At 36.2% G+C, this 27,099-nt stretch overlaps 1 protein-coding gene across 1 annotated transcript in view; it reads left to right on the top strand.

Moving 5' to 3' along the window:
• Nucleotides 1-25,194, top strand: part of LOC306864944 (acid-sensing ion channel 1C-like) — a gene marked incomplete at its 5' end in the record, with an annotated part of 76,776 nt that extends 51,582 nt beyond the window's left edge. Inside the window, 11 exons of the mRNA XM_079409258.1 lie at nt 8,671-8,821; nt 9,649-9,776; nt 12,140-12,290; nt 12,772-12,828; nt 12,976-13,129; nt 13,252-13,343; nt 13,426-13,505; nt 13,600-13,671; nt 15,346-15,398; nt 15,575-15,610; nt 24,343-25,194. Of these exons, the coding sequence (XP_079265384.1) occupies nt 8,671-8,821; nt 9,649-9,776; nt 12,140-12,290; nt 12,772-12,828; nt 12,976-13,129; nt 13,252-13,343; nt 13,426-13,505; nt 13,600-13,671; nt 15,346-15,398; nt 15,575-15,610; nt 24,343-24,421 (1,053 nt within the window). The 3' untranslated portion in view covers nt 24,422-25,194. The remainder of the gene's footprint in view (nt 1-8,670; nt 8,822-9,648; nt 9,777-12,139; nt 12,291-12,771; nt 12,829-12,975; nt 13,130-13,251; nt 13,344-13,425; nt 13,506-13,599; nt 13,672-15,345; nt 15,399-15,574; nt 15,611-24,342) is intronic.
• Nucleotides 25,195-27,099: the final 1,905 nt, after the last annotated feature.

Raw genomic sequence — 27,099 nt, 5'->3', positions numbered from 1 at the left:
ATGGAAAGCGTATTTATTCAGATTTCAGATGTATAAATTTCAATTTCAGAAAATTGACACTTATGACTGGTCTTGGGTGACAAATGTAAAAAAGCTTCTGTTAACCAAACTGTAATGGACCGTTGCTCACCACCTCGACTTAAAGAGTTCATTTGATTTATTCATGTTTGTATGTAATTTGATAAGTTGTTTTTGGCAAATGGCATCAGGTAAGAAAGTTTGAGAACCGATCATTCCAGTCGGGATGAATTTTGGCAGTCAGAAAGCATTCGTTTTGCGCTCTACAGATGATCAAATTTAAACGACCACAACTCAAGTTTTCCATCTGAATATTATTTAAGAAATCGAGCTCTCAGGAATAAGATAACTATCTTAGTTTATTGCGAATGTATGTACAACGCATGATTTTTGAAGTTCTTGCAGATTTGCCTGTGAAACACAAATTAATCCATGAGGTTTAATGATCCTAGATGGAGAAATATTGACTGTGGCTCCAGTGTAACTGGGAGAAAATTAGCCGCCGCTGAGAGATATATATATATTTATATAAGCGCGCAGTGAAACATGTTACCTGAGCAAGAAATACACATAGTTCTTCATTCCTGAGAAGTCTGGTAAATAAACACAAGAATGGAATATTATGGAATAACGATTCTGTTTTTGACTGAGATATACGGCTACTAAGCAGCTGCAAATTTTATTGATTAGAAGATTAAATTAATCTCTTTTCAGCTCTAATGAGCTCATGAACCAGGTTAATTTCTGTCAACGTAAATGAGCTAGAGGGACTTTGTATAATTAGTTCTTTTTAGGATGAAATAATCGCAGCGAAGGTTGTGAGGTCAGATTTTTGAAAGACACTTATGTTTGTGGCAAGCAAGCAAACTACTATATATATCCACAATTAAGACTATATATTTGCCATTTTGTTTTGTTATGCCTATGAAATAATCTGTATTTATTACTTCTGGATGAACATCAATTCTGGTCATGATGTTTATGGGTGTTTTGTGCAATTTTCTTGCAATGCCGTTTTCCAGACTAGTTTATTATTGTGGCACTCTCTAAATGGCACATAAATGCCAAACAAACTGTAGTTGGTTGCATTACATGTCGGTCTGATGGTTTGTCTATTTCTAAGTGGGTGGTTTTTTATTAAGGTTTCTGCAGGTCTTAAAAAGGTCTTTACAAGTCCTAATTCACCTTTCCACAAATTAAGGTTTTAAAGTCTTAAATTAGAGCAGAAAGTCTTAAATTGAAGGCATTAAATGTAGCATGCATTGGTAAAAAAGTAATATCGTCTTCAGCATTTTTTCTTGTTTTCCGATACAAATATCGAACCATCTATAAATCAAGATACATTTACTTGAGTTGCGAATGAAGTCTTGTTTTCTGAGAAATTGATAAAAAAATTAAATGAAAAAAAAAAAACAAGAACAAATATCTGTAAATGGGGTATGAAAACTTATTTTCCCTTTGAATTCAGTTGTTTTTCCTAAGTCCATTGGTGCATATTTGTTCTTTTTAAGCATAAACTCATTTTGATCAGTTTCAAAAACATTTTGATCAGTTTCACAGAAAACAACTCTTGTCAAGATTTTTTTTATTTAAAGAGTATGTAGAAATTTGCACTGGAAAATGACAAAAATGTCATTTTTTTTGTAAAATGACTTAAGTATAATGGAGATCGGTTGGAAGTTGTTTTTTCAAACTTTGAAGTGTGCTCCCATTGACATAGAGAAAATACTGATGGAATTTATTCCATAATTTTTCTTTACTTGGTCTTAAAAAGGTCTTTACCTTCATAAAAGCTGCAGAAACTGTTTATGCAGATCATCAGAAAGTCCAGTGGCTGATTTAAAAAAAAAAAAAGAGCATGATAAACTGTGTTGGTTATTCTGGGGCTGCTCAGACGTATTGGCAAGCAAATGAGGGCAGAATGCAATCTTCAGAAACGGTGATTTGCAGTGATAAATCGTTAGAGAGAGATGATGTTGTGTTCCCGAATGCCCTTGCATTGTTTTTGAAGACATTCAGCTATTTACCGGATGAATATTACTTTGATGGCGTTCAGTCACATTCAGCTGAAGCTGATAATGTCACTGATGCCTGAAATTAATCTTTTATAGGTCATATTTATGGTCATTTTCTTTCAGGAAGGCGAGGAAGTTACCGAGCAAAGAAAAATAATAAAATGCAAGCATAAACAGAGATTTAACTGGGCTTTTACAGATGAGAATATATGAAAACATTTGCCTGGTTTGTTTAATTAAATGCATCAGCCTGAAAACATGGTAGATTGTACATGATAAAGTCTGAAATCACCTGTCAGATTTCTTCCATTTTGCATTTTTCCAGTTTAATTTAAATAATATTTTTGCAAGTTTTATTTAAACCATAATTTGAGTGAAAAGATTGACATCAGTTTCAATGTTGTTTATTTCCAGTCCCAAATATTCAGTGTGAGCTCTGGCTTTTTGGCCTCCTACTGTACATATAGACTTTAATATGTATCATACATCAATATAATAGCACTTTATGTTGTCCTACAGGTGTCAGCACAGGATTATTTTGTAGTAATTTTGCGTCACTCATAACCAGTAAACAACAGTTAATCTGAGCTCATTTGAGTTGAGTGAATCCATTAAAGCACATAAATATTATACTAATAAAACCGATATATATGCCCCATTAATGTATGTTGATATTAATGTAAATTAAACAACTGCGAAAGGCTCCCAAAGCATCCAACGAAGACAGAAAAAACAAGTGTGATAAATGACATACCCTCCAGGAATCTCTTGTGCGCTCTTAGTTGGTCATTTGTCTACTTTAATACAAGAAATATGTAAGCTTCTGGGTTTCCCAATTGAGGAATGCAAGAAGCAGAGACAAATGGATCTATATGCCTGCTGCAAATCCATCGACAGAATAATTTGCGCCGAGCGGGAGGGGCTGGGCGCTCTCACACAAAGGGGAAAGCAACAAGAATCTGCAGCCAGCATCTCATAGTTGTTCTGTACAAAAAAAATGAAGCCGAAGAAGAGAGAAGAGGTGAAGGATGAGAGGGAAAACTCGATCTGATCAGTTGAAGTGCAAGACAAATCAACCTGAGGATCCTGGAGAAACTGCGCTGTGAATGAGAGTGAAATTAGCTGTATTTATCTTAATAAGCTTTGTTGGAACAGCTTGGTAATGTACAAATCTTTTGCCTTTATGCTTTTTTAGTTTTTATTTGCATGCACTGGCAATGATGCAGTATATTCAAGCTTAATGAATTCATTAGGACTTTTGATGAATGTGATCATCATTCACAGGATCACATTTCTACATTAAGACCAAATGCATGATGCATTTTGAAACTTTGCTGCCTCTGTTGAGAGTTTAACAACACTATGGAGGATTTGTCTGCATCCAATCAGGAGGCAATAAACAAAGACTCTCTGATGGATGATGCCAAGAGACGCAGGAGCCGGCAAAGACTCAAAATGTCTTTAACCCACAGCGCTAAAGACGCTACGACGGCATTTGTTCTCAGAACAAAACTCCACGGGCTAAAACACGCATTCTCGCCATACAAATCTAAAACCCAACGCTTGTTTTGGCTCCTGGCTATTTTTGTCTGCTTGGGACTCCTCTTCACATGGTCGTGGAATCGAATCCTGTATCTTCTTTCCTACCCGGCCGTGACCAAGATCTACATGGTTTGGTCTCACAACATGACGTTTCCGGCCGTTACGTTCTGCAACCACAACCTCCTCCGCATGTCCAGCCTCACCAAAGCCGACCTCTACCACAGCGGCTACTGGATGGACATCATGCACCTGAACCACACGGTCAACCGCCAGAGCGTTTCCATGCTCAAACACAGTCGACACCGCGAGAGGATGCTGCATCTACTGGACTTCTCCAACTACAGCCCGCCTCCTAACTACCAGCTCAACACCACAGAGATGATTGACAGGCTGGGCCACCAATTAGAAGACATGCTGCTGGTCTGCAGGTTCCGGGGTGAAAACTGCACTTACAAGAACTTCACCCCTGTATGTAAACAGTGCTTTCACCATAATCAACAGTTGTCCACACTTCTGAAGCCACAGTTAACATCCATAACCCAGTAAAGCAAGTCACAATTGTAATTAATTAATTAATTAGACTACCTGAATAAATCTAGCCGAGGGGTTTTTGTTGTGTTTCTAAGAATGCCTAGTTACATCTTATGGGAATAGCGCAGGCGCAGGGCAAGGTGTTAAAGTGGATTAGAAATAAGAGTGATTCCCATTTTCAGCTCAGAGTCTATTAGAAGTGATTGCAAAAACCATTTCCACTGCATTAACGTGTTTTATGTGTGTGTGTGGATAGCTAAATCTTACAAAATCATGTCTAGGTTATGTGTCACCTCAAAATCAAAGGGAAAATTTTATATTTATTCATTTATTATTCATTTAAAAAAAAGTTTTTTATCTCCAATTATATTTATATTTTGCATAAACCTAAATATAATAGGCTTTTAAAAAATCGTGAAATTCTTTTTTCAGTTCCATGTAGTTCCCATTTTTCTCAATCACCGAGGATTAACATTACTGTAATAATTTAAAATGAGCAAATAAAAAAGAAATAAATGCAGTATAATTAAACTACTGTTTTGTATAAATAATGTGCATAAATATACATGAAAGTGGCAATGAAAAACTGTATATGATCAATTTAAATAATATGAATAAATTAATATAACTTTTTTTATTTCAATGTAAAATATGTAATATGAATTAAATGTTGTATTTTTATAATATATGTTTTATTAATTATTTTTTTGGTATTACAAGGAGGGTTTTATTTTTAAATATTTGTTATTTATTATTATTATTATTATTATTATTATTATTATTATTGTTGTTGTTGTTGGTTTTTTTATGCATAATGAGAATTGAGCTGCTCATGTTCATGACTGGTTTTCACCCAGATTCACCGGTGTATGTTTTCATTAGTAAAATGTTCATTTCCAAACATTTATTTGCAAAATTGCTGGCTGCATTTGTCATCAGAATCAACTTTTTTTTTTTTTTATGTTCTCTTTTGTTTTGTAGAGACGTATGGCAGGATTAGAGGACTGTTCGCAGAAACCCTGAGGCTAAAAATCTCAGTAACATCTATTGGCACAGAAATTGCACTCTGACAAATTTCTGTGTAGAAGACGCATGAATTATTAAAAAGCTCTGGGTGCTTTGCACAGATGTGCTTAAAACCTGCCTCCAGCTAAACTCCTTTTCTCAATATCTTGATCCTCTTTTTCTCCATTATCAGATAGAAAACCAATCTACCTCTCATAATCCCCAAATCCCTTCCAGTGTTTAAGCATATGAAATTGTACACATAGCTAAAATCTGATGTGAAATCAACATGACTGCTTTCCATGAATCCGTGCTCACTTATGATTACATATGCACAAAGCTCTGAATCATCAGTCTAAATGAGTTCTCGCCTGGTGCGGCGCACACTTCCCTTCAGAATGAATGAAGTTAATTACTTGGGAAACAGGGAAAAGAGAGAGGCTTCAACTATTGTTCGGAAACAATGTGCTCATTTGGTGTGTTTTGGTAAACCGCGAACTCGACATGCCAAACACAAATCCTCTGTGATGCAGCGACATGCTGACAACAACGGTTCATTTCTGCTCCAAGCGCTTTTATGTTAATTGAGATTTTGAGATAATCAATCTTAATCTCGCATCTCACTTGTCAGATGCTTGATAAGAACATGGCAATGGCGATTGTAGCTCTGAAAGTGTCAGACGGATTTGTTTGCTTAGATGTGTCCTTTTTAAAGGTCACATGTGCAAGTGCACCAGTGGCACAGAATAACATTTTCAAAATTTTTTACTTTTTCATTTATGTGCAAAACATTGCCAGAGGGCTTTTTGGGAGGTTGTCAGGGTGTTGCTATGTAATTGCTAAGAGTTTCTGAGTAGTATTAGCATGGATGTTTGTGGTTGTTAGAGTGTTGCTTTGAAGTTGCTAAGGTATTCCAAGTATTTTAGTGGGTTTGTATGCATTTGCTAGAGTGCTCTACGAGGTTTTCACTGTGACGCTATGCAGTTACTAAGTAATTCCAAAATATTCTGAGTAGTATAGCATGTTTGATTGTGGTTGCTAGGGTGTTGCTAAGGTATTTCGAGTAGTTTAGTGGCTTTGTATGCATTTGCTACAGTGTTCTGTGAGGTTGTCAGGGTGTTGCTATGCAGTTGCTAAAATATTCCGAGTAGTATTGCATGTTTGTTTGTGGTTGCTAGGGTGTTGCTAAGGCATTTCGAGTAGTTTAGTGGATTTGTATGCATTTGCTAGTGTTGTGTGAGGTTGTCAGGGTGTTGCTATGCAGTTGCTAAGATAATCTGAATAGTATTGCATGTTTGTTTGTGGTTGCTAGGGTGTGGCTAAGGTATTCCGAGTAGTTTAGTGGGTTTATATGCGTTTGCTACAGTGTTCTGTGAGGATGTCAGGGTGATACTATACAGTTACTAAGATATTCTGAGTAGTATAACCCGTTTGTTTGTGATTGCTAGGGTGTGGCTAAGGTATTCCGAGTAGTTTAGCTACAGTGCATTTGCTACAGTGTTCTGTGAGGTTGCCAGGGTGTTGCTATGCAGTTGCTTTTGTGGGTGGATCTGGTTGCTGAAACCACGCCCGCCTAGTGGTGACAGCCGCGGCAATCCATCTGTCACTCAAGTGACCACGCCCTTAATTATGCAGAACTTTAAGGCTTGATATAATTAAATGGATGAGTTATAATAAAAAAAAAATGCACCCCCCCTCACAGTTGTCATGAAGGGTAAAATTAGCTATATAGACCAAAATCATTTTTTGAACCAGGCTGTAAACATGTTTTTTTCTGCTGTTGGGCATTTTAACATGGGGAGTCTATGGGATTGACTCCCTTTTGCAGCCAGCCTCTAGCGGCCAGTCGATGAAGTACAGTTTAAGTCACTTCCGTGTTGGTTTCAAGAGAGAGAGTGGGAGGTTGCCACTTGGTTCTGATTATTTCGTGTTTATATGTGATTATTAATCTGTTCTTTTGAATGAAAACTTATGATTGGCTTGGTTATAGCAGTGGTTCTCAACTCCCCACTGCTCTGCACATTTTGTATGTTTCTCTTATCTAACACACTCAGTTCAGTTCATGGATCTCTCTCATAATGACCTGATGATCTGAATCAGGTGCGTTAAAAGGAAAACATTTCAGATGTGCAGAGCAGTGGGTCCCGAGGACTGGAGTTGAGAACCACTGCTATAACCAAGCCAATCATAAGTTTTCATTCAAAAGAACAGACTAATAATAAGTCAGAGTTGAAAACCACTGTACATAGAAGAACCTGTTTTAACACTGAACAAATGAATCACATGTTCCTTCAGAACCGTCAGATGCTCTTTATCGTCAGCTGCTCTGTTTGCCCTTAATTATCCTGCTTTTATTCATCATTCTCCCACCGAAATGCCTCAGAAGCCACAGGGATGAAGCAGGCCGAATGTAGCTGCAGTGTTTTGTGTGCTGTCGAGGTCGAGCTTGTTTCCTGAGCAGTGAGCGGGAGACAGACCTTGTTGAAGCCCTAGAGCCTGAAGATCTCCCACTCATTAGTGTCACAGCGGGGTCAGGAAACCATGACTGAGCTCATCATTGCTGCTGCTGTTGTCTCTCGCTGCATCACTGTCAAAACACTGCCAGGACTAGCAGATTTTGGCCAGCTATTATCTACGAAAGGATGAAGCCTGTTCTTTTAAATTGCTGTCAGTTAATTGGATTTCCTTACAGTGAAAGTTTTATGCTCACACCGGCATTATTTGGTCATAAGTACAGCAAAATTTTAAAATATTAATTACAATTTAATATGGCTGTTTTCTATTTGAATATATTTTAAAATGTCATTTATTCCTGTGATGCAAAGCTGAATTTTAAGTGTCATTACTGCAGTCTTCAATGTCACATGATCCTTCAGAAATCATTCTAATATGCTGATTTGTTGCTCAAGAAACTTTTTATTATTATTGTCTTGGGTGCACATAAGTTTTTCAGTCTGTTGCTCATGAGAGCACCAGGAGATTACGTGCATGACCGTAATCGGCGTAATCAGCGTTGTTTATGCTTAGGGTAAAGCATGTGTATGCGTTGTGATACTCTTCAAAATGGCAGAAGACAGTAACTCAGGGGAGAAGAGTTGTTGAATAAAGTTATTTTTGTTTTCTTTGCACACAAAAAGCATTCTCGTAGCTTCGCAAAATTGAGGTTGAGCCACTGATGTCTTGCTACGTTTCTGGACCTGGGAACATTACAGTTGCGTTGCTGTCTATGGCGGGTCAGAGAGCTCTCAGATTCCATCAAAAATATCTTAATTTGTGTTCTGAAGATGAATGAAGGTCTTACGGGTTTGGAACAACATGAGGGTAATTAATGACAGAATTTTCATTTTGGGGTGAACTAACACTTTTAACATAAATGTTCATTTCTATTTTTAAAAAAGTCCAACCCCAAACTTCTGAACAGTACTATACAGTATATATGATTGCCATAGATAAAATATCATTGGATATTACTATAAAAATATAATTTCAGATATTATACTACTACTACTTTTTTATTGTGATTTTATATTTACTATTTTTATGGTTTGTCCACCCACAGATTTACACAAGATATGGGAAATGTTACACGTTCAACTCTGGTCTGGATGGAAACCCCTTATTGACGACTTTAAAAGGCGGAACAGGAAATGGGCTGGAAATCATGCTGGACATTCAACAGGATGAGTACTTACCGGTTTGGGGTGACACGGGTGAGCAATTTATTAAAAAAGACATCAGTGATGTGTTTCTCATCATTTATTTACTGTTGAAGACCCGTCATTTCATTCATATTACTAAAGTGCTTCTTCAGTGATTGTATCAATTCAAAAGTTACAGACAGAAAGTTAGGTAATATCCAAACCTGGTGTTTTAAATGACAGCTTAGGACAACATGCATCATTCTAGGTTTGAAATGCTGCCACATTTTAAATAACACACTAACTGTACAGGTTCCTCGGTTGAATTATGTTCCAAAAAGTAATATTTCAAAAAGACAAGATACATCAAATCTGAAGGAACTGATATGCAGCATTGCACATTAGCATAATTCACCCATAAGTGGTATCCCCAAAATGATTTCACTTGTGGTAGAACATTTAGATGCAGAGATAACAAGGTTAGTTGGCCGTTTTTACTGTGTACACCTGCCCCATTACTGCTGCGTCAGATGCTTTGTTCATTTTCTGTGGCATGCTGTAATTATTCAACATAATCATGCACAGAAAATAAATGCGAAGCAGAAAGAGTAACGAATGTCCAAGTGCAATTTAATCAACTGTATATGACATGCGGTCAGTGTTCAGAATTGATGTACTTGTATGCCAGTGAAGATTACGTATTTATAATCTATTAATCTCGGTCGTTTTAATGGCTCTAGAGGAGACTTTTTATATCCAGAGGCAGTGACCAAACATGTATTGGCATTCTGGATGAAGTAATTATAAAGTTCATTATAAAGTCATTATATTTATGCCTCGAGGCAGTAGACATCAAATCTCCCGCTCTGTAAATAATCTTGTTTAATGTCTCCCCGCAGACGAAACCTCGTACGAGGCGGGCATCAAAGTTCAGATCCACAACCAGGATGAGCCGCCCTTCATAGATCAGCTGGGATTTGGTGTGGCCCCTGGTTTTCAAACTTTTGTGTCTTGTCAGCAACAACTGGTACCTAATGCTAAACATATCGCATTTATCACATGTGGCATTTATCAGCTGCCCTGCTTACTCTCCTTCCACACCATCATCTCTTTAAACCTGACGAAACCAGACTTTTTTTGGTACAGAAATAATGAAGGTTTTGCATACACGATCCTTCACAAGTTCGGATTTAGAAAGATTGACCATATTTACACAAAAATAGTAAGCACCAACTGTTTTTAATATTTATGGTCATAAATTTATGCAACCTCTATATATACAAACTTATATGTAGTAAAGTGACAGTAGAGATGGATAATGATAATTGCATTTTTTAAATACTTTATTTAAAAAGGTGCATTTAAAAATGTATTATTTTGTTGCATTTTAAATAAACATTTTTAATATTTTTTGTTTAGTTCAACTATTTATTTATCTTATTTAAAAATGTATTTAAACAATTTTTAGATAAAAACATTTATCTTATTTAAACAATGCAAAAAAAACTTCTGCTAATTTTAATTTTTGTGAATTACAAGGTACATTTAAATTTGTATTAATTATTTGTTACATTTTAAATAAACGCGTTTAAATTAAAGTATAGATATTTAAAACTTTCATTTCATTAAACTACATTTTAAAACAAATTAAATAAACATTTTAATTAATTCTTAGTTTAGTTTAATTGATTTGTTTATTTTTAGTTCAATAGTAGTCATTTATCTTATTTAAATACTTATTTAAACACAATTTTATTTGAAAATATTTATTTCTATTATTTACATTTTAAAATGAATGTAAATAACTTTTAAATATTTCTGTGAATTGCATTTAAATGACGATTTATTTCTATTTTTATTTTTGAATTGCAAGTTGCATTTAAAATGTCTTTAATTTATTATTTTATAAAGTTACATTAAAAAAGGTTTAAATAAAAAATATTGTTTTAAATGTCTTTTTCTTTAAACAATATTCATTTATCTTAAATGCTTATTTAAATATTTTAAAACAAATATTTAAAAGGAAAAAGTTATGTATTTATTTCCATTAAACTGATTCATTTATATTCATTTTTTAAGAGCTGCTCCTAGTCCTCCGCTGTGTTTCTGTTATGAAGTTGATCACAGTCAGGCAAGCAGTGTTTATTTTTATGCATGGCTGTGTGCACTGAGGACATGTGACTCCTCATGAGTCTCTAATTCAGTTTCTAGGGAGCACTAATTGGCAGAAGTTCAGGAAAAGCGCTCGTTTACAGGCTTCAGTGGATCAAAGGCAAAAGCAGCTCTCACGGCCGAGATCAATATGTCTTCATTCATCGACCTTTACCAATAGATCAATTAGCTGAAATAATCAAGTACTAAAGCCAACTGCATGCTCCTAATCTTGCTTTCAATTTACTGACCTACATTTTCTACTTCCTCTTCATTTTTAACTTCAAAGCACTCTAAATCCATCATAAACTCTCTATTATATGACGCTTTTTGCAGGCGACTTCAAAATTATATAAAATCCAATTATATTTTTATATGATTCTTATTAAAAGGCTCTTAAATTTAATAAGAGCATAATATAATTTTAATGACTTAAGAAATGAGCAGCAATGTTGCTTCCAGTAACAGAGCCACTGCTAAGCCCCGCCTTAAAAATGTTACTGGCCACTTAGCAACTGTTGCCGACCACAATTAGTCAAGCTTCTTTGTTCTTTTCTAGTGGATCTGCATTTGTATCGTTTTATAAAAATGATCCAAAAATATGTGAAATATATATATTTTTTTATTAAGGCCTTTTCAGTGTTTATAATTACTAGTTTAATTGTAATCACAAATAAGGATTTTCCCTTGTTAAATAATGCATTAATGTATTATTTAATAGTTTTATTTATCTATGTTTTAGTTTTAAGTGTATTTATTTTTAAATTTAAAAAATATTTATGTATTGTATCATTTAATTTAACTTCTTTTCAAATGCAAATAAACTGTTTTAAATGTATATTTTAAGTTGTTTTATTATTTTAAAAATAAATGAAATACAATTAAAAATATATATAATTTAATAAAAATACATTTAATTAATGACTCATTAAAAATGTCAGATAACACATTAATTAATTCAAATATAAATGATTTGATTTAACAGCAGTGACCAAGCAAAAGGGTCAGTTTCGATCTGTGGTTTTCTTCAGGTTTCACTGATTTTTCCAGCATGTTCTTTCTGTGAAATCTTGCACACATGCATTTCTAGACTGTGAAAAGTGGCTGATTGCATTGTATTCTGCTGATGTCCTCTGCTGTTAGTCCTTTGATTGCTGTGCTCTTTGGCTTGGCTTAGTGTGTTTTGATTTGTTATTGAACAGCTTTATCCTGCCAGTAATGATTAAAACTTTGTTCTAGCTCCAGTATCTTCCTCCGCCGTGGGGCGACTGCAGATCCGAACCGATGGACTCTGAATACTTCTCCACCTACAGCATCACGGCCTGTCGTATCGACTGTGAGACCCGCTACCTGCTAGAAAACTGCAACTGCAGAATGGTGCACATGCCAGGTGTGGAGACAACACATTACTGGTCTTCCCACAACTTTACTGCTTCAGCATTTAAACTGTAATCCACAGTAGAGTATGTTTTGAATATATTGTAAAAATACTGCATGGATATTTTATTTCAGTGCCCATATTAGCAATTTTTTATTTTCTCTGGTAGATTTTTGAATGTGCAGGTTGTGCAGAACACTTTTTTTAAAATTCATAAAAACAGCCATAATGCTTGCATATTCACACTTACAGATTTTTATGTTATTTTTATATTTTTATTTAATTTTATAATTTTATTTGTTTTATCAAAGCTCTCCACACATTTGCTTATTCACACCTACAGTATTTTATTCTCAGTAGTACTTAGTTTTAGTTTTAGTTATTTATATGTGGAGATTTATTAACTGTTGTTTTATTTTATTATTTTACTTTACTGTACAGGTTATCAGCAATTTGAACAATATTTTGTCTTTCTTCTTGCTTTCTATCACAGGCACCTCTACCGTCTGCACACCCGAACAGTACAAAGACTGTGCTGATCCAGCTTTAGGTACAAGGACAACAGGAGTGATTTGTGCATTTTTATAATTCTATTTATTTCTATCAATTCTAAGTCATGTGTAAAACCATGTTTTTATATGATTAAAATATGCTTATGCTAATTTGTAATAATAATAAAAACTACAATAATTGACAGATTTCCTAGTGGAGAAGGACAATGATTACTGTGTTTGCGAGACGCCGTGCAACATGACTCGATACGGTAAAGAGCTGTCCATGGTGAAAATACCCAGCAAGGCTTCAGCCAAATATCTCGCCAAGAAGTTCAACAAAACTGAACAGTATATTGCGTAAGTTTACATTCACATTTAAGTTAGTCACGCATTGAATTTGATTTAATTTCTGCGTTGTTTTTTTATTAATATCCTGGAAAGTTTTTCTGAACAGCCATGCATTGCGTTTAATCTTACAGGGACAACATAATGGTGCTGGATATCTTTTTTGAGGCTCTGAACTATGAGAAAATTGAACAAAAGAAAGCATATGAAGTGGCTGGATTACTTGGTAAGTGTGCAGAAAATTCACAGATGTTACACCAATGTTGTCTTCTGCTTTAATATTTGATTATATTTTTCTATCCTCTCAGGTGATATTGGTGGTCAGATGGGTCTGTTTATAGGAGCCAGTGTCTTGACAATATTGGAGATATTTGATTACTTGTATGAGGTCTGTTGCATTCTGGCTTCTTTTGCTGTAATGTGTTCATGGTTCAAAATAATTTACTGACAGTATATTTTACAAATGCTGTACCACTTTGCAGGTTTTTAAGGACAAAGTGCTGGGACATATTCTACGCAAGAGACGGCCACATCGGAGCGCTAGTGACAATCTGGTAATTGTGCTTCCTGAGTTGCTCTGCATGCGCAAAAAATGTCATTGATTTTTTATTTTTTTTAGTTTTGTTGATATTTTGAGTATTTCTGTTTGTTTGGATTGTTCTCTTGAATGCTGCATGCATCTATTTGCCTTTTGTCTTTGGCTCAAATTCTGGGAAATGATTGATGAAGATGGCCTTTCCACAAAAGACATCGGCTTATGTTTGAATAAGGACAAAAATCAAAACCAGAAACGGGGACGTTTTCGAAATGTTAAGCGTGTTTATCACCCTTCGCTTGTGACAAACCTTGTATCTGATCTGTGCTCTTCATTAAATCATTTAGGACTTCTGAGTGAAACTCATGTCACCTAATTAATATTCACAGCCCAGGTATTAAGGTTTATGTATGTTTTCACTCAGTCCTTGCAGGCCGTACATTAGTTGTATTTAATACTTTATTTTATATAAAAAAGTGGAGTGTAGACAGAAAATGATGGATAAGAATGGGATTGAAACATCCACCAACAGCTCTTACATACAATGTTTCCAATATTAATTTTGCCCCCAATATCAGACTCATTGCTTATGATCTGTTAGTGGAGTAGTGTTCATTTTATTTATTTACTTCAAAATGTTTTTAGTTAGTTAGATAAGAAATTACACGTATGTTCTTGAGCACCAACAACATTTTGGTTTCAAGATTTCTTTTCCACTGCCTGGAAGCTTCTTTTCACGACAGAATAATATTTCATCTAAGCCTTTTTTTTTTTTTCAATGTTCAGATCAGCTTTTTTACAAAAACTTGAAATATGTCATCATTTCCTCATCCTCATGTCATTCCAAACCTGTTTGACTTTCTTTATTCCTTCCATGGAACACAAAAGCTGATGTCCTTTTGCATAAAACGAAAGCATATAACCAGAGGCTGTCAGTCAAGCTCTTATAAAGGACATAAATTCACCCAAAAATACTACAACGGTGACTTCAGAAGGACTCTTTTATGGTGATGTTTTTGAAACTTGACTGTGTTGCTGCTGTATGATAAAGAGCTGTTGCAGAAGTTGAGTAAATGATGACCGAATGTTCATTTTTATATGAGCAAACGGCAATATGACAGAGCACTTAAATACTGTACCACAACATCAGCGTCATGTACCATTATTATACCATATCATACCATAGCAGACAAACCATGCATGCACCAGGACATCACTGATTCAATCTTAAGATACACTGACAAGACTTCAGAATTAACATGGTGAAATTAGTTTAGGTAAGCCTGGTTTTCAAAATGTTTACCCCTATAAAGTACACTCATGATTTTTTTTTTATTGTTATATATTATGTTTAGAAGTTATTACCATCCATACTTTGAGTAAACGTTTAACTTTAAATAATATACTCAAAATGCACATTTTAGAGAAACCATATTTGGACCATTGCTTTTTCAGCACGGTATTATTTTGTCATAAATCTGGTGAAGGTCAATTCATTTTCAAATCAAATAAATGAAAAATATTTCAAATATATTTTTATATGAATGTAATTACATATGTTTAAATATATTTAATTAGTAAATGTATTTATTTAAGGAGAAATATTTAGTTTCATATTTACAGTAAGTTGGAAGTGAATTGGCGTCAGCCTGGGTTTGGTCATCTTCATCTCTTTCCATCATGTTTATTCCAGGATTTCCCCGAGAATCCCACCAGCCCTGGTGTCACGCCTAACCATGTCCCCAGGTAGCGCCGCCATTAATAATCTTGCAGAAGCATTTCACTGTGTCCTTTTTTAAAATCGCTGCATTATTCATGCCATTTAGAGTCTTTTCCCTTCGAGACATTTACTGTCAGTACTTCTAGACATGCACAGATGTCATTGTTACGCATTCTAAGATCCCTTTTTCAAAACCCTGTAGCTTTCAAGATGGAGATGATGTTTTGCAGAGGTTCAGGTAAAAACGACACCTGTAGCTTTTACTTTTATTCTCAGTCTTTTTTTCATTTCTGTTTTCCTCCCAACATGTTTATTTTTCCCAAAAATGTTTCCGTTTTACATCAAATATATATATTTTTGTATCTTAATTACACTACCGTTCAAAAGGCCGGCGTTAGTGAAATTACATTGTTACAAATATATTTCTATTTTCTTAAAATTTCTATATTTTTTTTTTTTTTTTTTTAAATCCTGAAAAAATATGAATCCGCACAACTGTTTTCAACATTAATAATAATAAAAATATTAAGAAGTGTTTCTTGAGCAGCATATTAGAATGATTTCTGAAGGAACATAGAACACCGAAGACTAAATTCAGCTTTTCGTTACAGAAATAAATTACATTTTACAATATATTCAAATAGAAAACAATTATTTTAAATAGTAATATTTTTATTTATTTTTTTACTGTATTTTTGCGAGCATGAGACATCTTTTAAAAACGTAAAAATCCTACGAACGCCAAACTTTTGAACAATAGTGTATATATGGTCTGTGTTACGGCCCGTAACCATTTTAAGGCTCGTTTATTTTAAACAATTAAAATAAAGGACACAGGCCGAACATATAAAAAAGAATCACAACACACCTGATGTGAATTTCAAGACGCCTCTTATTTAATTCACAAAAATTATACAACTCAAACCTCCAGAAAATACACAACAAATCACTAAGAATATTTATAACACAATTTAAGGAATAATAACGAAGAAAAAGATAATCAGCTCACGGGTAGAAAAGCTAAGAAAACAGACTCCTAACTACCCCTATTCTCAAATCAAAACTCTTACCTGACTCCCGAAATAAAAATAAGAATAGGTGAGTCTTCCGGACACCTGCTTCCCTCGCTCAGTTCTTACTAAATAAACGAAACGTGAACTAATAATATAAACTACCCGCAACTGATTAAAGAAAGAATATCACATATCAAAACACAAACTCACAAATTAAACCTAAGCATAAAGAACAACATAGCCTCAAAGAGGCGATGAAAGAGACGCTTGCAAACAATGAGAAGCGGAGCCACAAAAAGAGAGACAACGCCATTGTCGCCTGCAGCCTATTTATCCGGAATCCTTGATGACGTCACGACTCTCGTGGAATGGGAAACTCACCACAACACCACCTATGGGCTTAGAATATAAATGTCACACAGATACACGTAACACCCTCACCCTTAAGTGAATAAATTGTAGAAAATACAGATCTTACCTTTTCCCCCCCTCAAAAGAAAGAATAAAGGAGGAAAATACAATTTATTCCCATCAGACACGAGATAAAGCATCAGCAATAACATTATCTTTACCACGAATATGCCGAATGTCCAATTCGAACGTCTGCAAAAACAAACTCCAACGCATCAACCGTTGGTTATTGTTTTTCATTCGGCTCAAGAAGACTAAAGGGTTGTGATCGGTATAGACAATCAATGGATACGAAACAGAACCCACATAAACGTCGAAATGTTGGAGCGCAAGGACTAGAGCGAGCGCCTCCTTCTCAATGGTGGAGTAACGTCGCTGATGTTTATTAAATTTTCGTGAAAAATAGCAAACAGGATGCTCAACACCAGTCTGATCTCGTTGGAGAAGTACAGCTCCCACCCCTGTATCACTTGCATCAACAGCAAGCAAAAACGCAGATGAAAAATTAGGAGCAAAAAGGATAGGAGAATTAACCAAAAGCGCTTTGATCTTCTCAAAACTCATTTGACACGATTCTGTCCATTTAAATGGTACTTTAGGACTAAGGAGGTCGGTTAAGGGAGAAGCAACGGCAGAAAAATTTACACAAAAATTCCTGTAATACCCAACCATGCCCAGAAATCGACGCAACTCACGGCGCGTAGTGGGCACAGGAAAATGAGTAATAGCCTCTACCTTAGACTCAACAGGCCGAACTTGCCCGCCCCCAACAATCTTTCCCAAATAAGTCACCGTAGCTCGTCCAAATTCGCATTTCGCTAGGTTAACCGTAAGATTAGCACGAGACAAACGATCAAACAATGTATCAAGCTGTTTGATGTGTTCTGGCCAAGACGCGCTATATATAACGAGATCATCCAGATATGCTTCAACATTGTGCATGCCCTCGATAACACGATTTACCAACCTTTGAAAGGTTGCCGGTGCGTTGCGTAAACCGAAAGCCATCACAGTATAACGAAGGAAATGGTCAGGTGTAACGAACGCGGAGATCTCTTTTGCGCGCTCCGTCAAAGGCACCTGCCAATAACCTTTGAGCAGATCGATCTTGGTCACGAAAGCCGCGTTTCCGACACGATCTACGCAATCTTCCATGCGAGGCAAAGGATAACTATCTGATTTTGTAATAGCATTAACACGTCTAAAATCAGTACAAAAACGAAACGTACCATCAGATTTTTTTACGAGCAAACAGGGTGAGCTCCAAGAGCTATAACTTGGCTCAGCGATGTCATTTTCAAGCATAAAGGTGACCTCTCTTTGCAACTGAGCTCGCTTCTCAGGACTAACCCTATACGCATGTTGTTTTATGGGCAATGAATCGCCAACATCGATATCATGTTCCACGAGCGAAGTACGAGAAGGAACATCAGAAAACAAGCTTCCATAAGTCCGTATTACATTAATCACGTCAAAGCGTTCGGTAACAGTCAAATGAGAAAGAAACGCTTCAAGATTTTGAATTATCTCAGAATTTTTCAACCTTCCTGCCACCAACTCTGTAGAGGGAAAATTGACATCCTCCTCCTCAAGTGTAGTCAAAACAGCAACACCATCAGAAACGGAGGACAATGGACAGGTCAAAGGTTCAGTACTGGACAGCACCTGTTCTTCAGTCACCGGAGAATCGGTAGGTGAGACAATTAACACAGGCGACTTCTGTTCAGACAGATCTGGCTGTCTCTCAAAGTAGGGCTTAAGCATGTTAATATGACACAGACGAGTTTTCTTCTTCCTATCTGATGTCATTATCACATAGTCAAGCTCACTCACCTTCTCTTTCACCTGGTATGGACCATAGTAACGAGCTTGTAGTGCAGATCCGGGTACTGGCAACAGCACTAACACTTTTTCACCGGGAGAAAAACTACGAAGTTTAGCCCCGCGATCAAAACGTATTTTCATTCGTTGTTGCGACATCTCCAAATTCGTTTTGGCCAATTCACATGCACGGTGCAGTTTCAAACGAAACTCTGAAACGTAATCAAGGACGTTATTTGAACTCGGCTCATTGGACCAATGATCTTTGATCATCTTCAGTGGGCCACGAACAGTGTGTCCAAACACCAACTCTGCCGGACTGAAGCCCAAAGACTCCTGCACTACCTCCCTCACTGCAAACATAACCATAGGCACGCCCTCATCCCAGTCTTTCTGGAACTCCAGACAAAACGCACGAAGCATTGATTTTAAAGTCTGGTGGAACCGTTCGAGTGCTCCTTGGCTTTCTGGATGGTAACAACTAGAAGTGCAGTGTTGAATATGCAACTGATCCAGAGCCTGTTTAAAAACACGAGACATGAAATTCGTACCTTGATCTGACTGAATAGTACGCGGAAGGCCAAATAGTGAAAAAAACTTGATAAGTGACTTCATAATCACTGGTGCAGTAATTTTGCGCAAAGGAATTACTTCCGGAAAACGCGTAGATGTACACATTATGGTTAATAGGTACTGATTACCAGACTTCGTACGAGGCAAGGGACCGACACAGTCAACCATCACACGCTCAAATGGTTCACCCATAGCTGGAATTGGATGTAATGGAGCAGGTGGAATTATTTGGTTCGGTTTTCCAATCTTCTGACACACATGACAGCTTCGACAATAACTTGCGACATCGTTTTTTAAGCCAGGCCAAAAAAAATGTCGAATCACGCGATCATATGTTTTATTCACTCCCAAATGACCGGCAAACGGACCGTCATGCGCAAGTCTCAGGATTTCAGGACGATATGAGAGAGGAACTACTACCTGCTTAACAATCTGCCATTCGTCAGCAGCAGCAGCATTTGATGGTCTCCACTTCCTCATCAACACACCATCTTCAACAAAATATCCTTGCGATACACACTCGAGTTGCTCAGTAGGAACAACAGCTTCAAAGAGGGATGACATTCTCTCATCTTTCCTCTGTTCAACGATAAGCTGCTCGCGTGACAGAGACAAGTTATCAAGCCCCATAAAATGTTCATCTCCCTTCTTGACGGCGATGTCTAAACCATCAGCAGTATTCGAACATTTCACTTCACCAAAATCTGAATTAGAGAGGAAGGTATCATTCAAATCAAATTTCCACTCTCCTTCTGATTTACTAAAGCTTTCATCTTTCCGTCTCTGTGACATAGCGCGAGTAACTGCGCACGAAGGAAATACCTCTGGGTATTTCTGAGCTAATTCATCAGGAACAACACAGGGAAGAGGAACATTAATTACCTCGGGGCTAGGAAAAACTTTCCCTCCCGCCAAGTCATTCCCCAAAATAAACGTGACATCTCGAACTGGAAGACACGGTCGCACTCCAACAACAACGCGGCCGGTAACAAGCGAGGATTCAATTTCAATTTCGTGCAAAGGCACATTCACAAAGCCCATCTCGAACCCCTGTACTAAGACACTTGAACCAATAGAGCTCTCATCAGATAATGGTAATATTCCTTCCAGAATGAAACTCTGAGCAGCTCCTGTGTCACGAAGCACCCTGACTGATTTTCGCGAATTTGCATTACCAACCAAAGACACAAATCCGTCCATAATGAACGGCACATATCCCTGTTCTTCACACATGTCAACTTGAGAAGCTAACAACTCCAGTCCTTCTAATTGTGGCGAGGACGTCATCAATAAACCCACAGGTTTAAGGACACTATTTTTCTTTTTTAGTGCTTTACACTCTGCAATAATGTGTCCATATTTCTTACAATAGAAACAGATGGGTGAGGACACGGACTTGACAAAATTCTCCGCCACTTTATCCTCACACGGAGCGCGATCAAAGCTACGCTTTGAATTCCGTCGACTGCTGCTACTAAATTTTTGTACAATACCAAATACATTCTTATGTGTAAGTACATATTCATCAGCTAAAGTAGCAGCGGCGGAACTTTTGAGAACTTTCTGCTCATTTAAATAGGTTACAACGCGTTCTGGTAAACAGTTTTTAAATTCTTCTAAAAGAATCAGATCTCGGAGCTCTTCATAAGTTTTTACCTTCATAGAAGCACACCACCGATCAAACATTGACTCTTTCTCACGAACGAATTCAACATAAGTCTCATCAGTTTTTCGATGATTACGAAATTTTTGGCGATAAGCCTCTGGAACCAGTTCATAAATTCTAAGAACAGCAGCTTTTACCTGTTCATAATCAAGAGACTCCTCCACTGACAAAGAAGAATAAGCTTCCTGGGCTTTCCCCACAAGAACACACTGCAACAACATGGGCCAAAATGTTTTCGGCCACTTAAGATTAATGGCCACCCGTTCAAAAAGAGCAAAAAACTTGTCCACCTCTTGTTCTCGAAAAGGAGGAACGATACGAATATTACGACTCACGTCGAAATCAGAAACATCCGTTACACCCTTTTCACGAGCCCTCAGCTCGATTTCTTTGAGGCGGCAAGCTTGTTCCATCTCAAGCTTCTTCAATTCAAGTTCATGTTTCTCACGCTCTCTTCGTCTCTCTTGCTCACGCTCCCATTCTTCTCTCTCTTTAAACAAAACTCTGTCGTGCTCTTTAGCTTGCAACTCCAACTTCTTAACTTGCAAAGCAAGATCTTCCGAACTACCCTCCTCTACTTCAGGATAGTCTACCAATTTTTCCGCATCACCAAACACGCCCTGTTTATATAACGAATCAACAAGCAACACCTGAAGTTCACGTTTGGACTGCGTATTACGAAAACTAACCTTATAATGTGCAGCAATTTTCATAAGGTCAACCCTATTAATTTGGAACAATTCAGCTTGCGTTGGTTTCGCAACGAATTTTGTTAATTCAAACATGATTGATAAACGTCTATGGTTTAAGGAGAAAAACGAAAAAAAACACTACACAAACCAAAATTCACATCAATTGACTGTGATTCAATAAAGTTACAAAGTAACAAATTCAAGCGTGAACAGATCAAAAGTGACCACCAAAATCACCAAGTCAAGATCAATCCCGGACGAGCCCCCAAATATGTTACGGCCCGTAACCATTTTAAGGCTCGTTTATTTTAAACAATTAAAATAAAGGACACAGGCCGAACATATAAAAAAGAATCACAACACACCTGATGTGAATTTCAAGACGCCTCTTATTTAATTCACTAAAATTATACAACTCAAACCTCCAGAAAATACACAACAAATCACTAAGAATATTTATAACACAATTTAAGGAATAATAACGAAGAAAAAGATAATCAGCTCACGGGTAGAAAAGCTAAGAAAACAGACTCCTAACTACCCCTATTCTCAAATCAAAACTCTTACCTGACTCCCGAAATAAAAATAAGAATAGGTGAGTCTTCCGGACACCTGCTTCCCTCGCTCAGTTCTTACTAAATAAACGAAACGTGAACTAATAATATAAACTACCCGCAACTGATTAAAGAAAGAATATCACATATCAAAACACAAACTCACAAATTAAACCTAAGCATAAAGAACAACATAGCCTCAAAGAGGCGATGAAAGAGACGCTTGCAAACAATGAGAAGCGGAGCCACAAAAAGAGAGACAACGCCATTGTCGCCTGCAGCCTATTTATCCGGAATCCTTGATGACGTCACGACTCTCGTGGAATGGGAAACTCACCACAACACCACCTATGGGCTTAGAATATAAATGTCACACAGATACACGTAACAGTCTGCAAAAACGATTAGCAAAAATGTTTGAAACCTTAAATAAAGAAAAAAATAAGTTTTTAAATTGAGATGACTTAACTTAAGAACTGTAAATGCTTCCAGCCTAGTAAAGATATGGTCTGGAGACAGGAAGTGTTTTGTAAGTTTTTGTCTGGTAGATGATGAAATGATTCCTGCTGACAAAGACTTCTGGTTCTTAGTTTTATGTATTCTATAGTGCCGACACCAGGGCATCATTATTATATCAGCAACATGCTGCATGTCGAAAGGTTTGTCTAAGTGAAAGGTCAAGATTTAGATAATATATATTTGGTTGAAGCTATTTTGAAGGATTTGATGATTTCTGATGAATGATGAAACAAGGTGGAAATGTGATGGAAAATGACGTCTTATATGAGAAAGTTCTCATTTATATCACTCTTCCTGTGAATACGGCTCATTGCATGAATATTTAACATACCCACATGAAATAAATTTGTGTGCAGTCACTATATATTAGACTGCGATTCAAGAACTAATTTGAATATTTTAGTGATAAACAAAGCGATGATATAGGAAATGCTAGGCAAAATTGGAGCTGAGCATCCCAGAGTTGCAGCTTTATTGGTTTATTTCAGACAGAGCAATTATTTTCACCCAACGACACCTTTCATAAGTCTGTCTACAAGCTTCAGCTTATGAAATATGAAAAATAAGCCAACTTGCCAGAGGAATTACTGCTGCTGTTTTTTCTTTATTGCATTATTTTTAGCAGTCGAAAAACAGGGGCTCTGTTTGTATGAAACTCTGTTTTTAGCATATTTGATATGCTGTTAATTACCACAGATCATTTCAATTCATCCCTCAGTTCATTAAAACAAGCACAAATTACATGCACAATGATGCAAGGTCTATGCAAGACATTGCACCTGGATAAACATTTCGTTTATTTATATACAATATACAAACTGCATTTTATTTATCCAGAAAAATACAAACTTTTTTTTTTATTTATCTGAAAACCTATGTAACATTTACAGCTAATATAAAGCACATTTTTATACATATAATTAATAGAAGTATTTTAATAAATATACAAGCTGCATTTAATTTTTAATTGTATGTATATACAGTGTACAAGTATACAAGGTGCATAAATTTTTTTCTTTCATTTATTTTTTCTTGCTTTGACAAACTGAAGAATTAATATAATGTGCCAGGCAACAGCATGGCACCTAAATATATAAATTTACACTTTAAAATATAGAAATTAGGAACTTAAAAATCTATTCAAGAAATTTACAACACAATGTATTATAAAAATGAATTACAAACTTAACAGCTAAATTTAACAGTGACTTTACTATCAATTCAAGGGGGAAGATAAATCCATAGATGTATGCAGTTTGATCCAAATTTGAGCCTGAAAGGCTAAATGGCTTCCATTTGTTTTGTGATGAGACCTGTGTTCAATGACATCACTAGATGCATCTCTTTGTGGTGTCATCACAGGTCACATACAGAGAGTACACTGAATTATTTCTATGCATCCTGCTGAGTTGTGATTGCAAAGTTCGCTGGGAGACTTCCAGAGCTACAGAAACAAAACTAAGAAAACTTCTTCCCTCCCCACTCCCCTCCATCCATACCCATGATGTGTTTTCCCTTCTTTTTATCCAACTTGACATGCATTCTTCATTATTGACGTTCTGTTTGCTGCCGCGTTTTATTCACATCCCCTTGTTTATTTCACTCCCATGCTTACTTCCATTGTTATTAACGGGTATCACTGACATGAATTCATCTCAACCCTCATCTGATCTCCTGGTGAACCTCCCACCCCCCGAAATCTCCTGTTTCCTCTCTTTCAGAGCACATGCGACACACTCCGGAGTCACTCGGACAGTCTCGGATTCGCGCCGAACGTCCTACCTAGTCACCCGGCTATAGGCAACTTCGAGGAATTCGCTTGTTGATGACGCAGGTGACGGTTTAGGATACAACGGAAAACTGTGAAATATATATTGGATAGACTCCAAAAGAAGTGTAAGTCCACGAAAATGTACATGTTAAATAGTTAAAAAAACAAAAATGAAAAAAAAAAAACACCTGAATAGAATCGATATATCATCATCAAGTACAAATAGGCAACACTTCCAAAACAAAACTCAGGTTTTATTAACATCACAGCCGCTGTTTGTTTGACATTGTGGAAAATCCTGGTAGATTTCATGCCGTTTCTTTTCGGACGATTTCAAACGTACAAATACTGTGACGGTATTTCATCCGAGAGAGTATTTTTTTCCTCTGTGCTTTTCTGAATCCTGTACGAACACTGTGGGCCTAATTTGATCAAGCCGCCTTAAACGAATCTGAAAAAGAAAGCATTTTAATATTGCACAAAAATTGTTATAGATACAGTCGGTTTGGCCAAGGTTTAAATCTATTTTGGCACTTTTTTTGTATAATAATCATGTGAGCTTTAACCGCGGTTTGACTGAATTCAGCCCTGCCATAATACTCGAAAATATGTAATCATTCAGAATGTTTGTCTCTGTTCATAATTTTGTGTATATAAGTGCAATAATATGCATAATGTGTTAATGAAAACCATATATTACCTTCAAGTCTTAATTATTAGCTGTCAGGTAAACAGAAGGAGCCAGATGCTTTCGGTATAACCTGAGTTACCAGCAATCATACCATTTATTTCGACACGCTGATGTTACTCTATTATTTCCACTTCCATCCACTAGGCAGTGATGAGATGGGATGTTACTGAGTACTATTTAGATTTATGAATGAGGCATTTTATGTGTAAAGCTTCACTTATCCAATCCCACATGTGAATCCATTGATCAGATTGTTTCCTCCAGGAGCTAATTCATTACCTTAAGTGGCAAAGACTGTATGCGATGTGTTGATGTGAAAATCAAATCATCAGTCGCTGAAAAGCTCTTGACGAGTTACACGCTCATATTAATTAGAATGAGCATTAAAAATAGATCACAGTTCCACATCCACTAGAAAATATTCAATTATTTTAGATGATACAGTTGAAAAACTTGACATATAACTCGAAAGCACTTTGGTTTGATTCTTTTGTTTTGGGGGTCAACCTAGAAGTTACAGGTGTCTTCCTTTTCTTGCATGAGCTGCTCAGATATACATGTTCAAATATAGCCCAAAAAGTATCTGGACACTTAAATAGCTCACCCAAAATGAAAATTTGCTGATAATTTCCTCACCCTCAGGCCATCCAAGATATAGATGAGATGAGTCTTTATCAGAACAGATTTGGAGGAATGTAGCATTACGTCACTTGCTCACCAATGGATCCTCTGTAGTGAATGGGTGCCGTCAAAATGAGAGGCCAAACAGCTGATAAACCACTCCCATGTATCAGCTAACATCTTGAGAAGCGAAAAGCTGCTGTGTGTTTGCAAGAAACAAATCCATCATTAAAATGGTTTATAACTTCATACTGTTGCTTCAGGCTAAAATACTTGTCCATAATCCATAATAACTCCTCCTCTAGGGAAGAAGGCCATCTCTTTTGATACAGATGAGACAACTTATTTACTGGAGGAAGCCTTATGGATTATGGACTGGTATTTTAATTGGAAACTTGTGGATTATTGTGATGTTTTTATCAGCCGTTTGGACTCTCATTCTGACGGCACCCATTCACTGCAGAGCATCCATTGGTGAGCAAGTGATGTAATGCTACATTTCTCCAAATCTGATGCAATGCATCTACATCTTTGGCAAATTTTCATTTTTGGTAGAATTATTCCTTTTTAAAATGTCTGGATGTCATTGCAATAGATGAAAACGATCAAACCAAGTGGCATTTATTTTAAAGAAATATAGCACAAGCACACTTTGAAAGCAAAACATTTCATAAAATGAAGTTGTTAGGTGTGCAAAATGAAGACAAAAGGTATTTTGTATCTTAATGGATCATGTTCATTGTTCATGTGATGAACTAAAAAACACCTTGGGGCCTGTTGGTTGAAAAATCTTTTTAGTTCTCATGCAGTGACATTTTCGAGTGTCCAAGTACGTTTTGGGGTGCTTCAGCTTCACTACAGTACATTGCAATATAGTAAAAGGCAAATATCATCTTCCATCATGTTTTCTGCACTTCAGCTACAATGTATTATTGTATTGTTTTATATAAACTACAATGGGATTTCTAGTACAGGTATCACACTTTTAAAACAGAGAGTTGTGACATGTAAATGAACCAGTATAATAAACAATATATTTAACCATCTCTTAACATGTTGTCTGTGTTGATTCTGAATGTGATCCAGTGCTGCTTTTGTCCGTTTATATGTTGATGTTTTATTGTCTTTGTCATATGTGCCTGACAGTGTTATTAAAAATATGGCATTACTACAATTGTTTACAAGTAATACTAGAATAGCACTGGTGCTTGCAAAGATAAACCAAGACAGCAAATCCCGCTTTTGCTATGGTTTATTTTTTTGATAGTGTTATTTTGATCAGACAAAAAGTCAAAATCCAACAAAAAAGCGATAAATATCTAAACAAATTAAATAAAAATATATATATATATATATATATATATATATATATATATATATATATATATATATATA

This window comes from Barbus barbus (assembly GCF_936440315.1).
Source record: "Barbus barbus genome assembly, chromosome: 46".
Lineage (NCBI taxonomy): Eukaryota > Metazoa > Chordata > Actinopteri > Cypriniformes > Cyprinidae > Barbus > Barbus barbus.
This window is presented reverse-complemented; position numbering and strand designations above follow the sequence as displayed.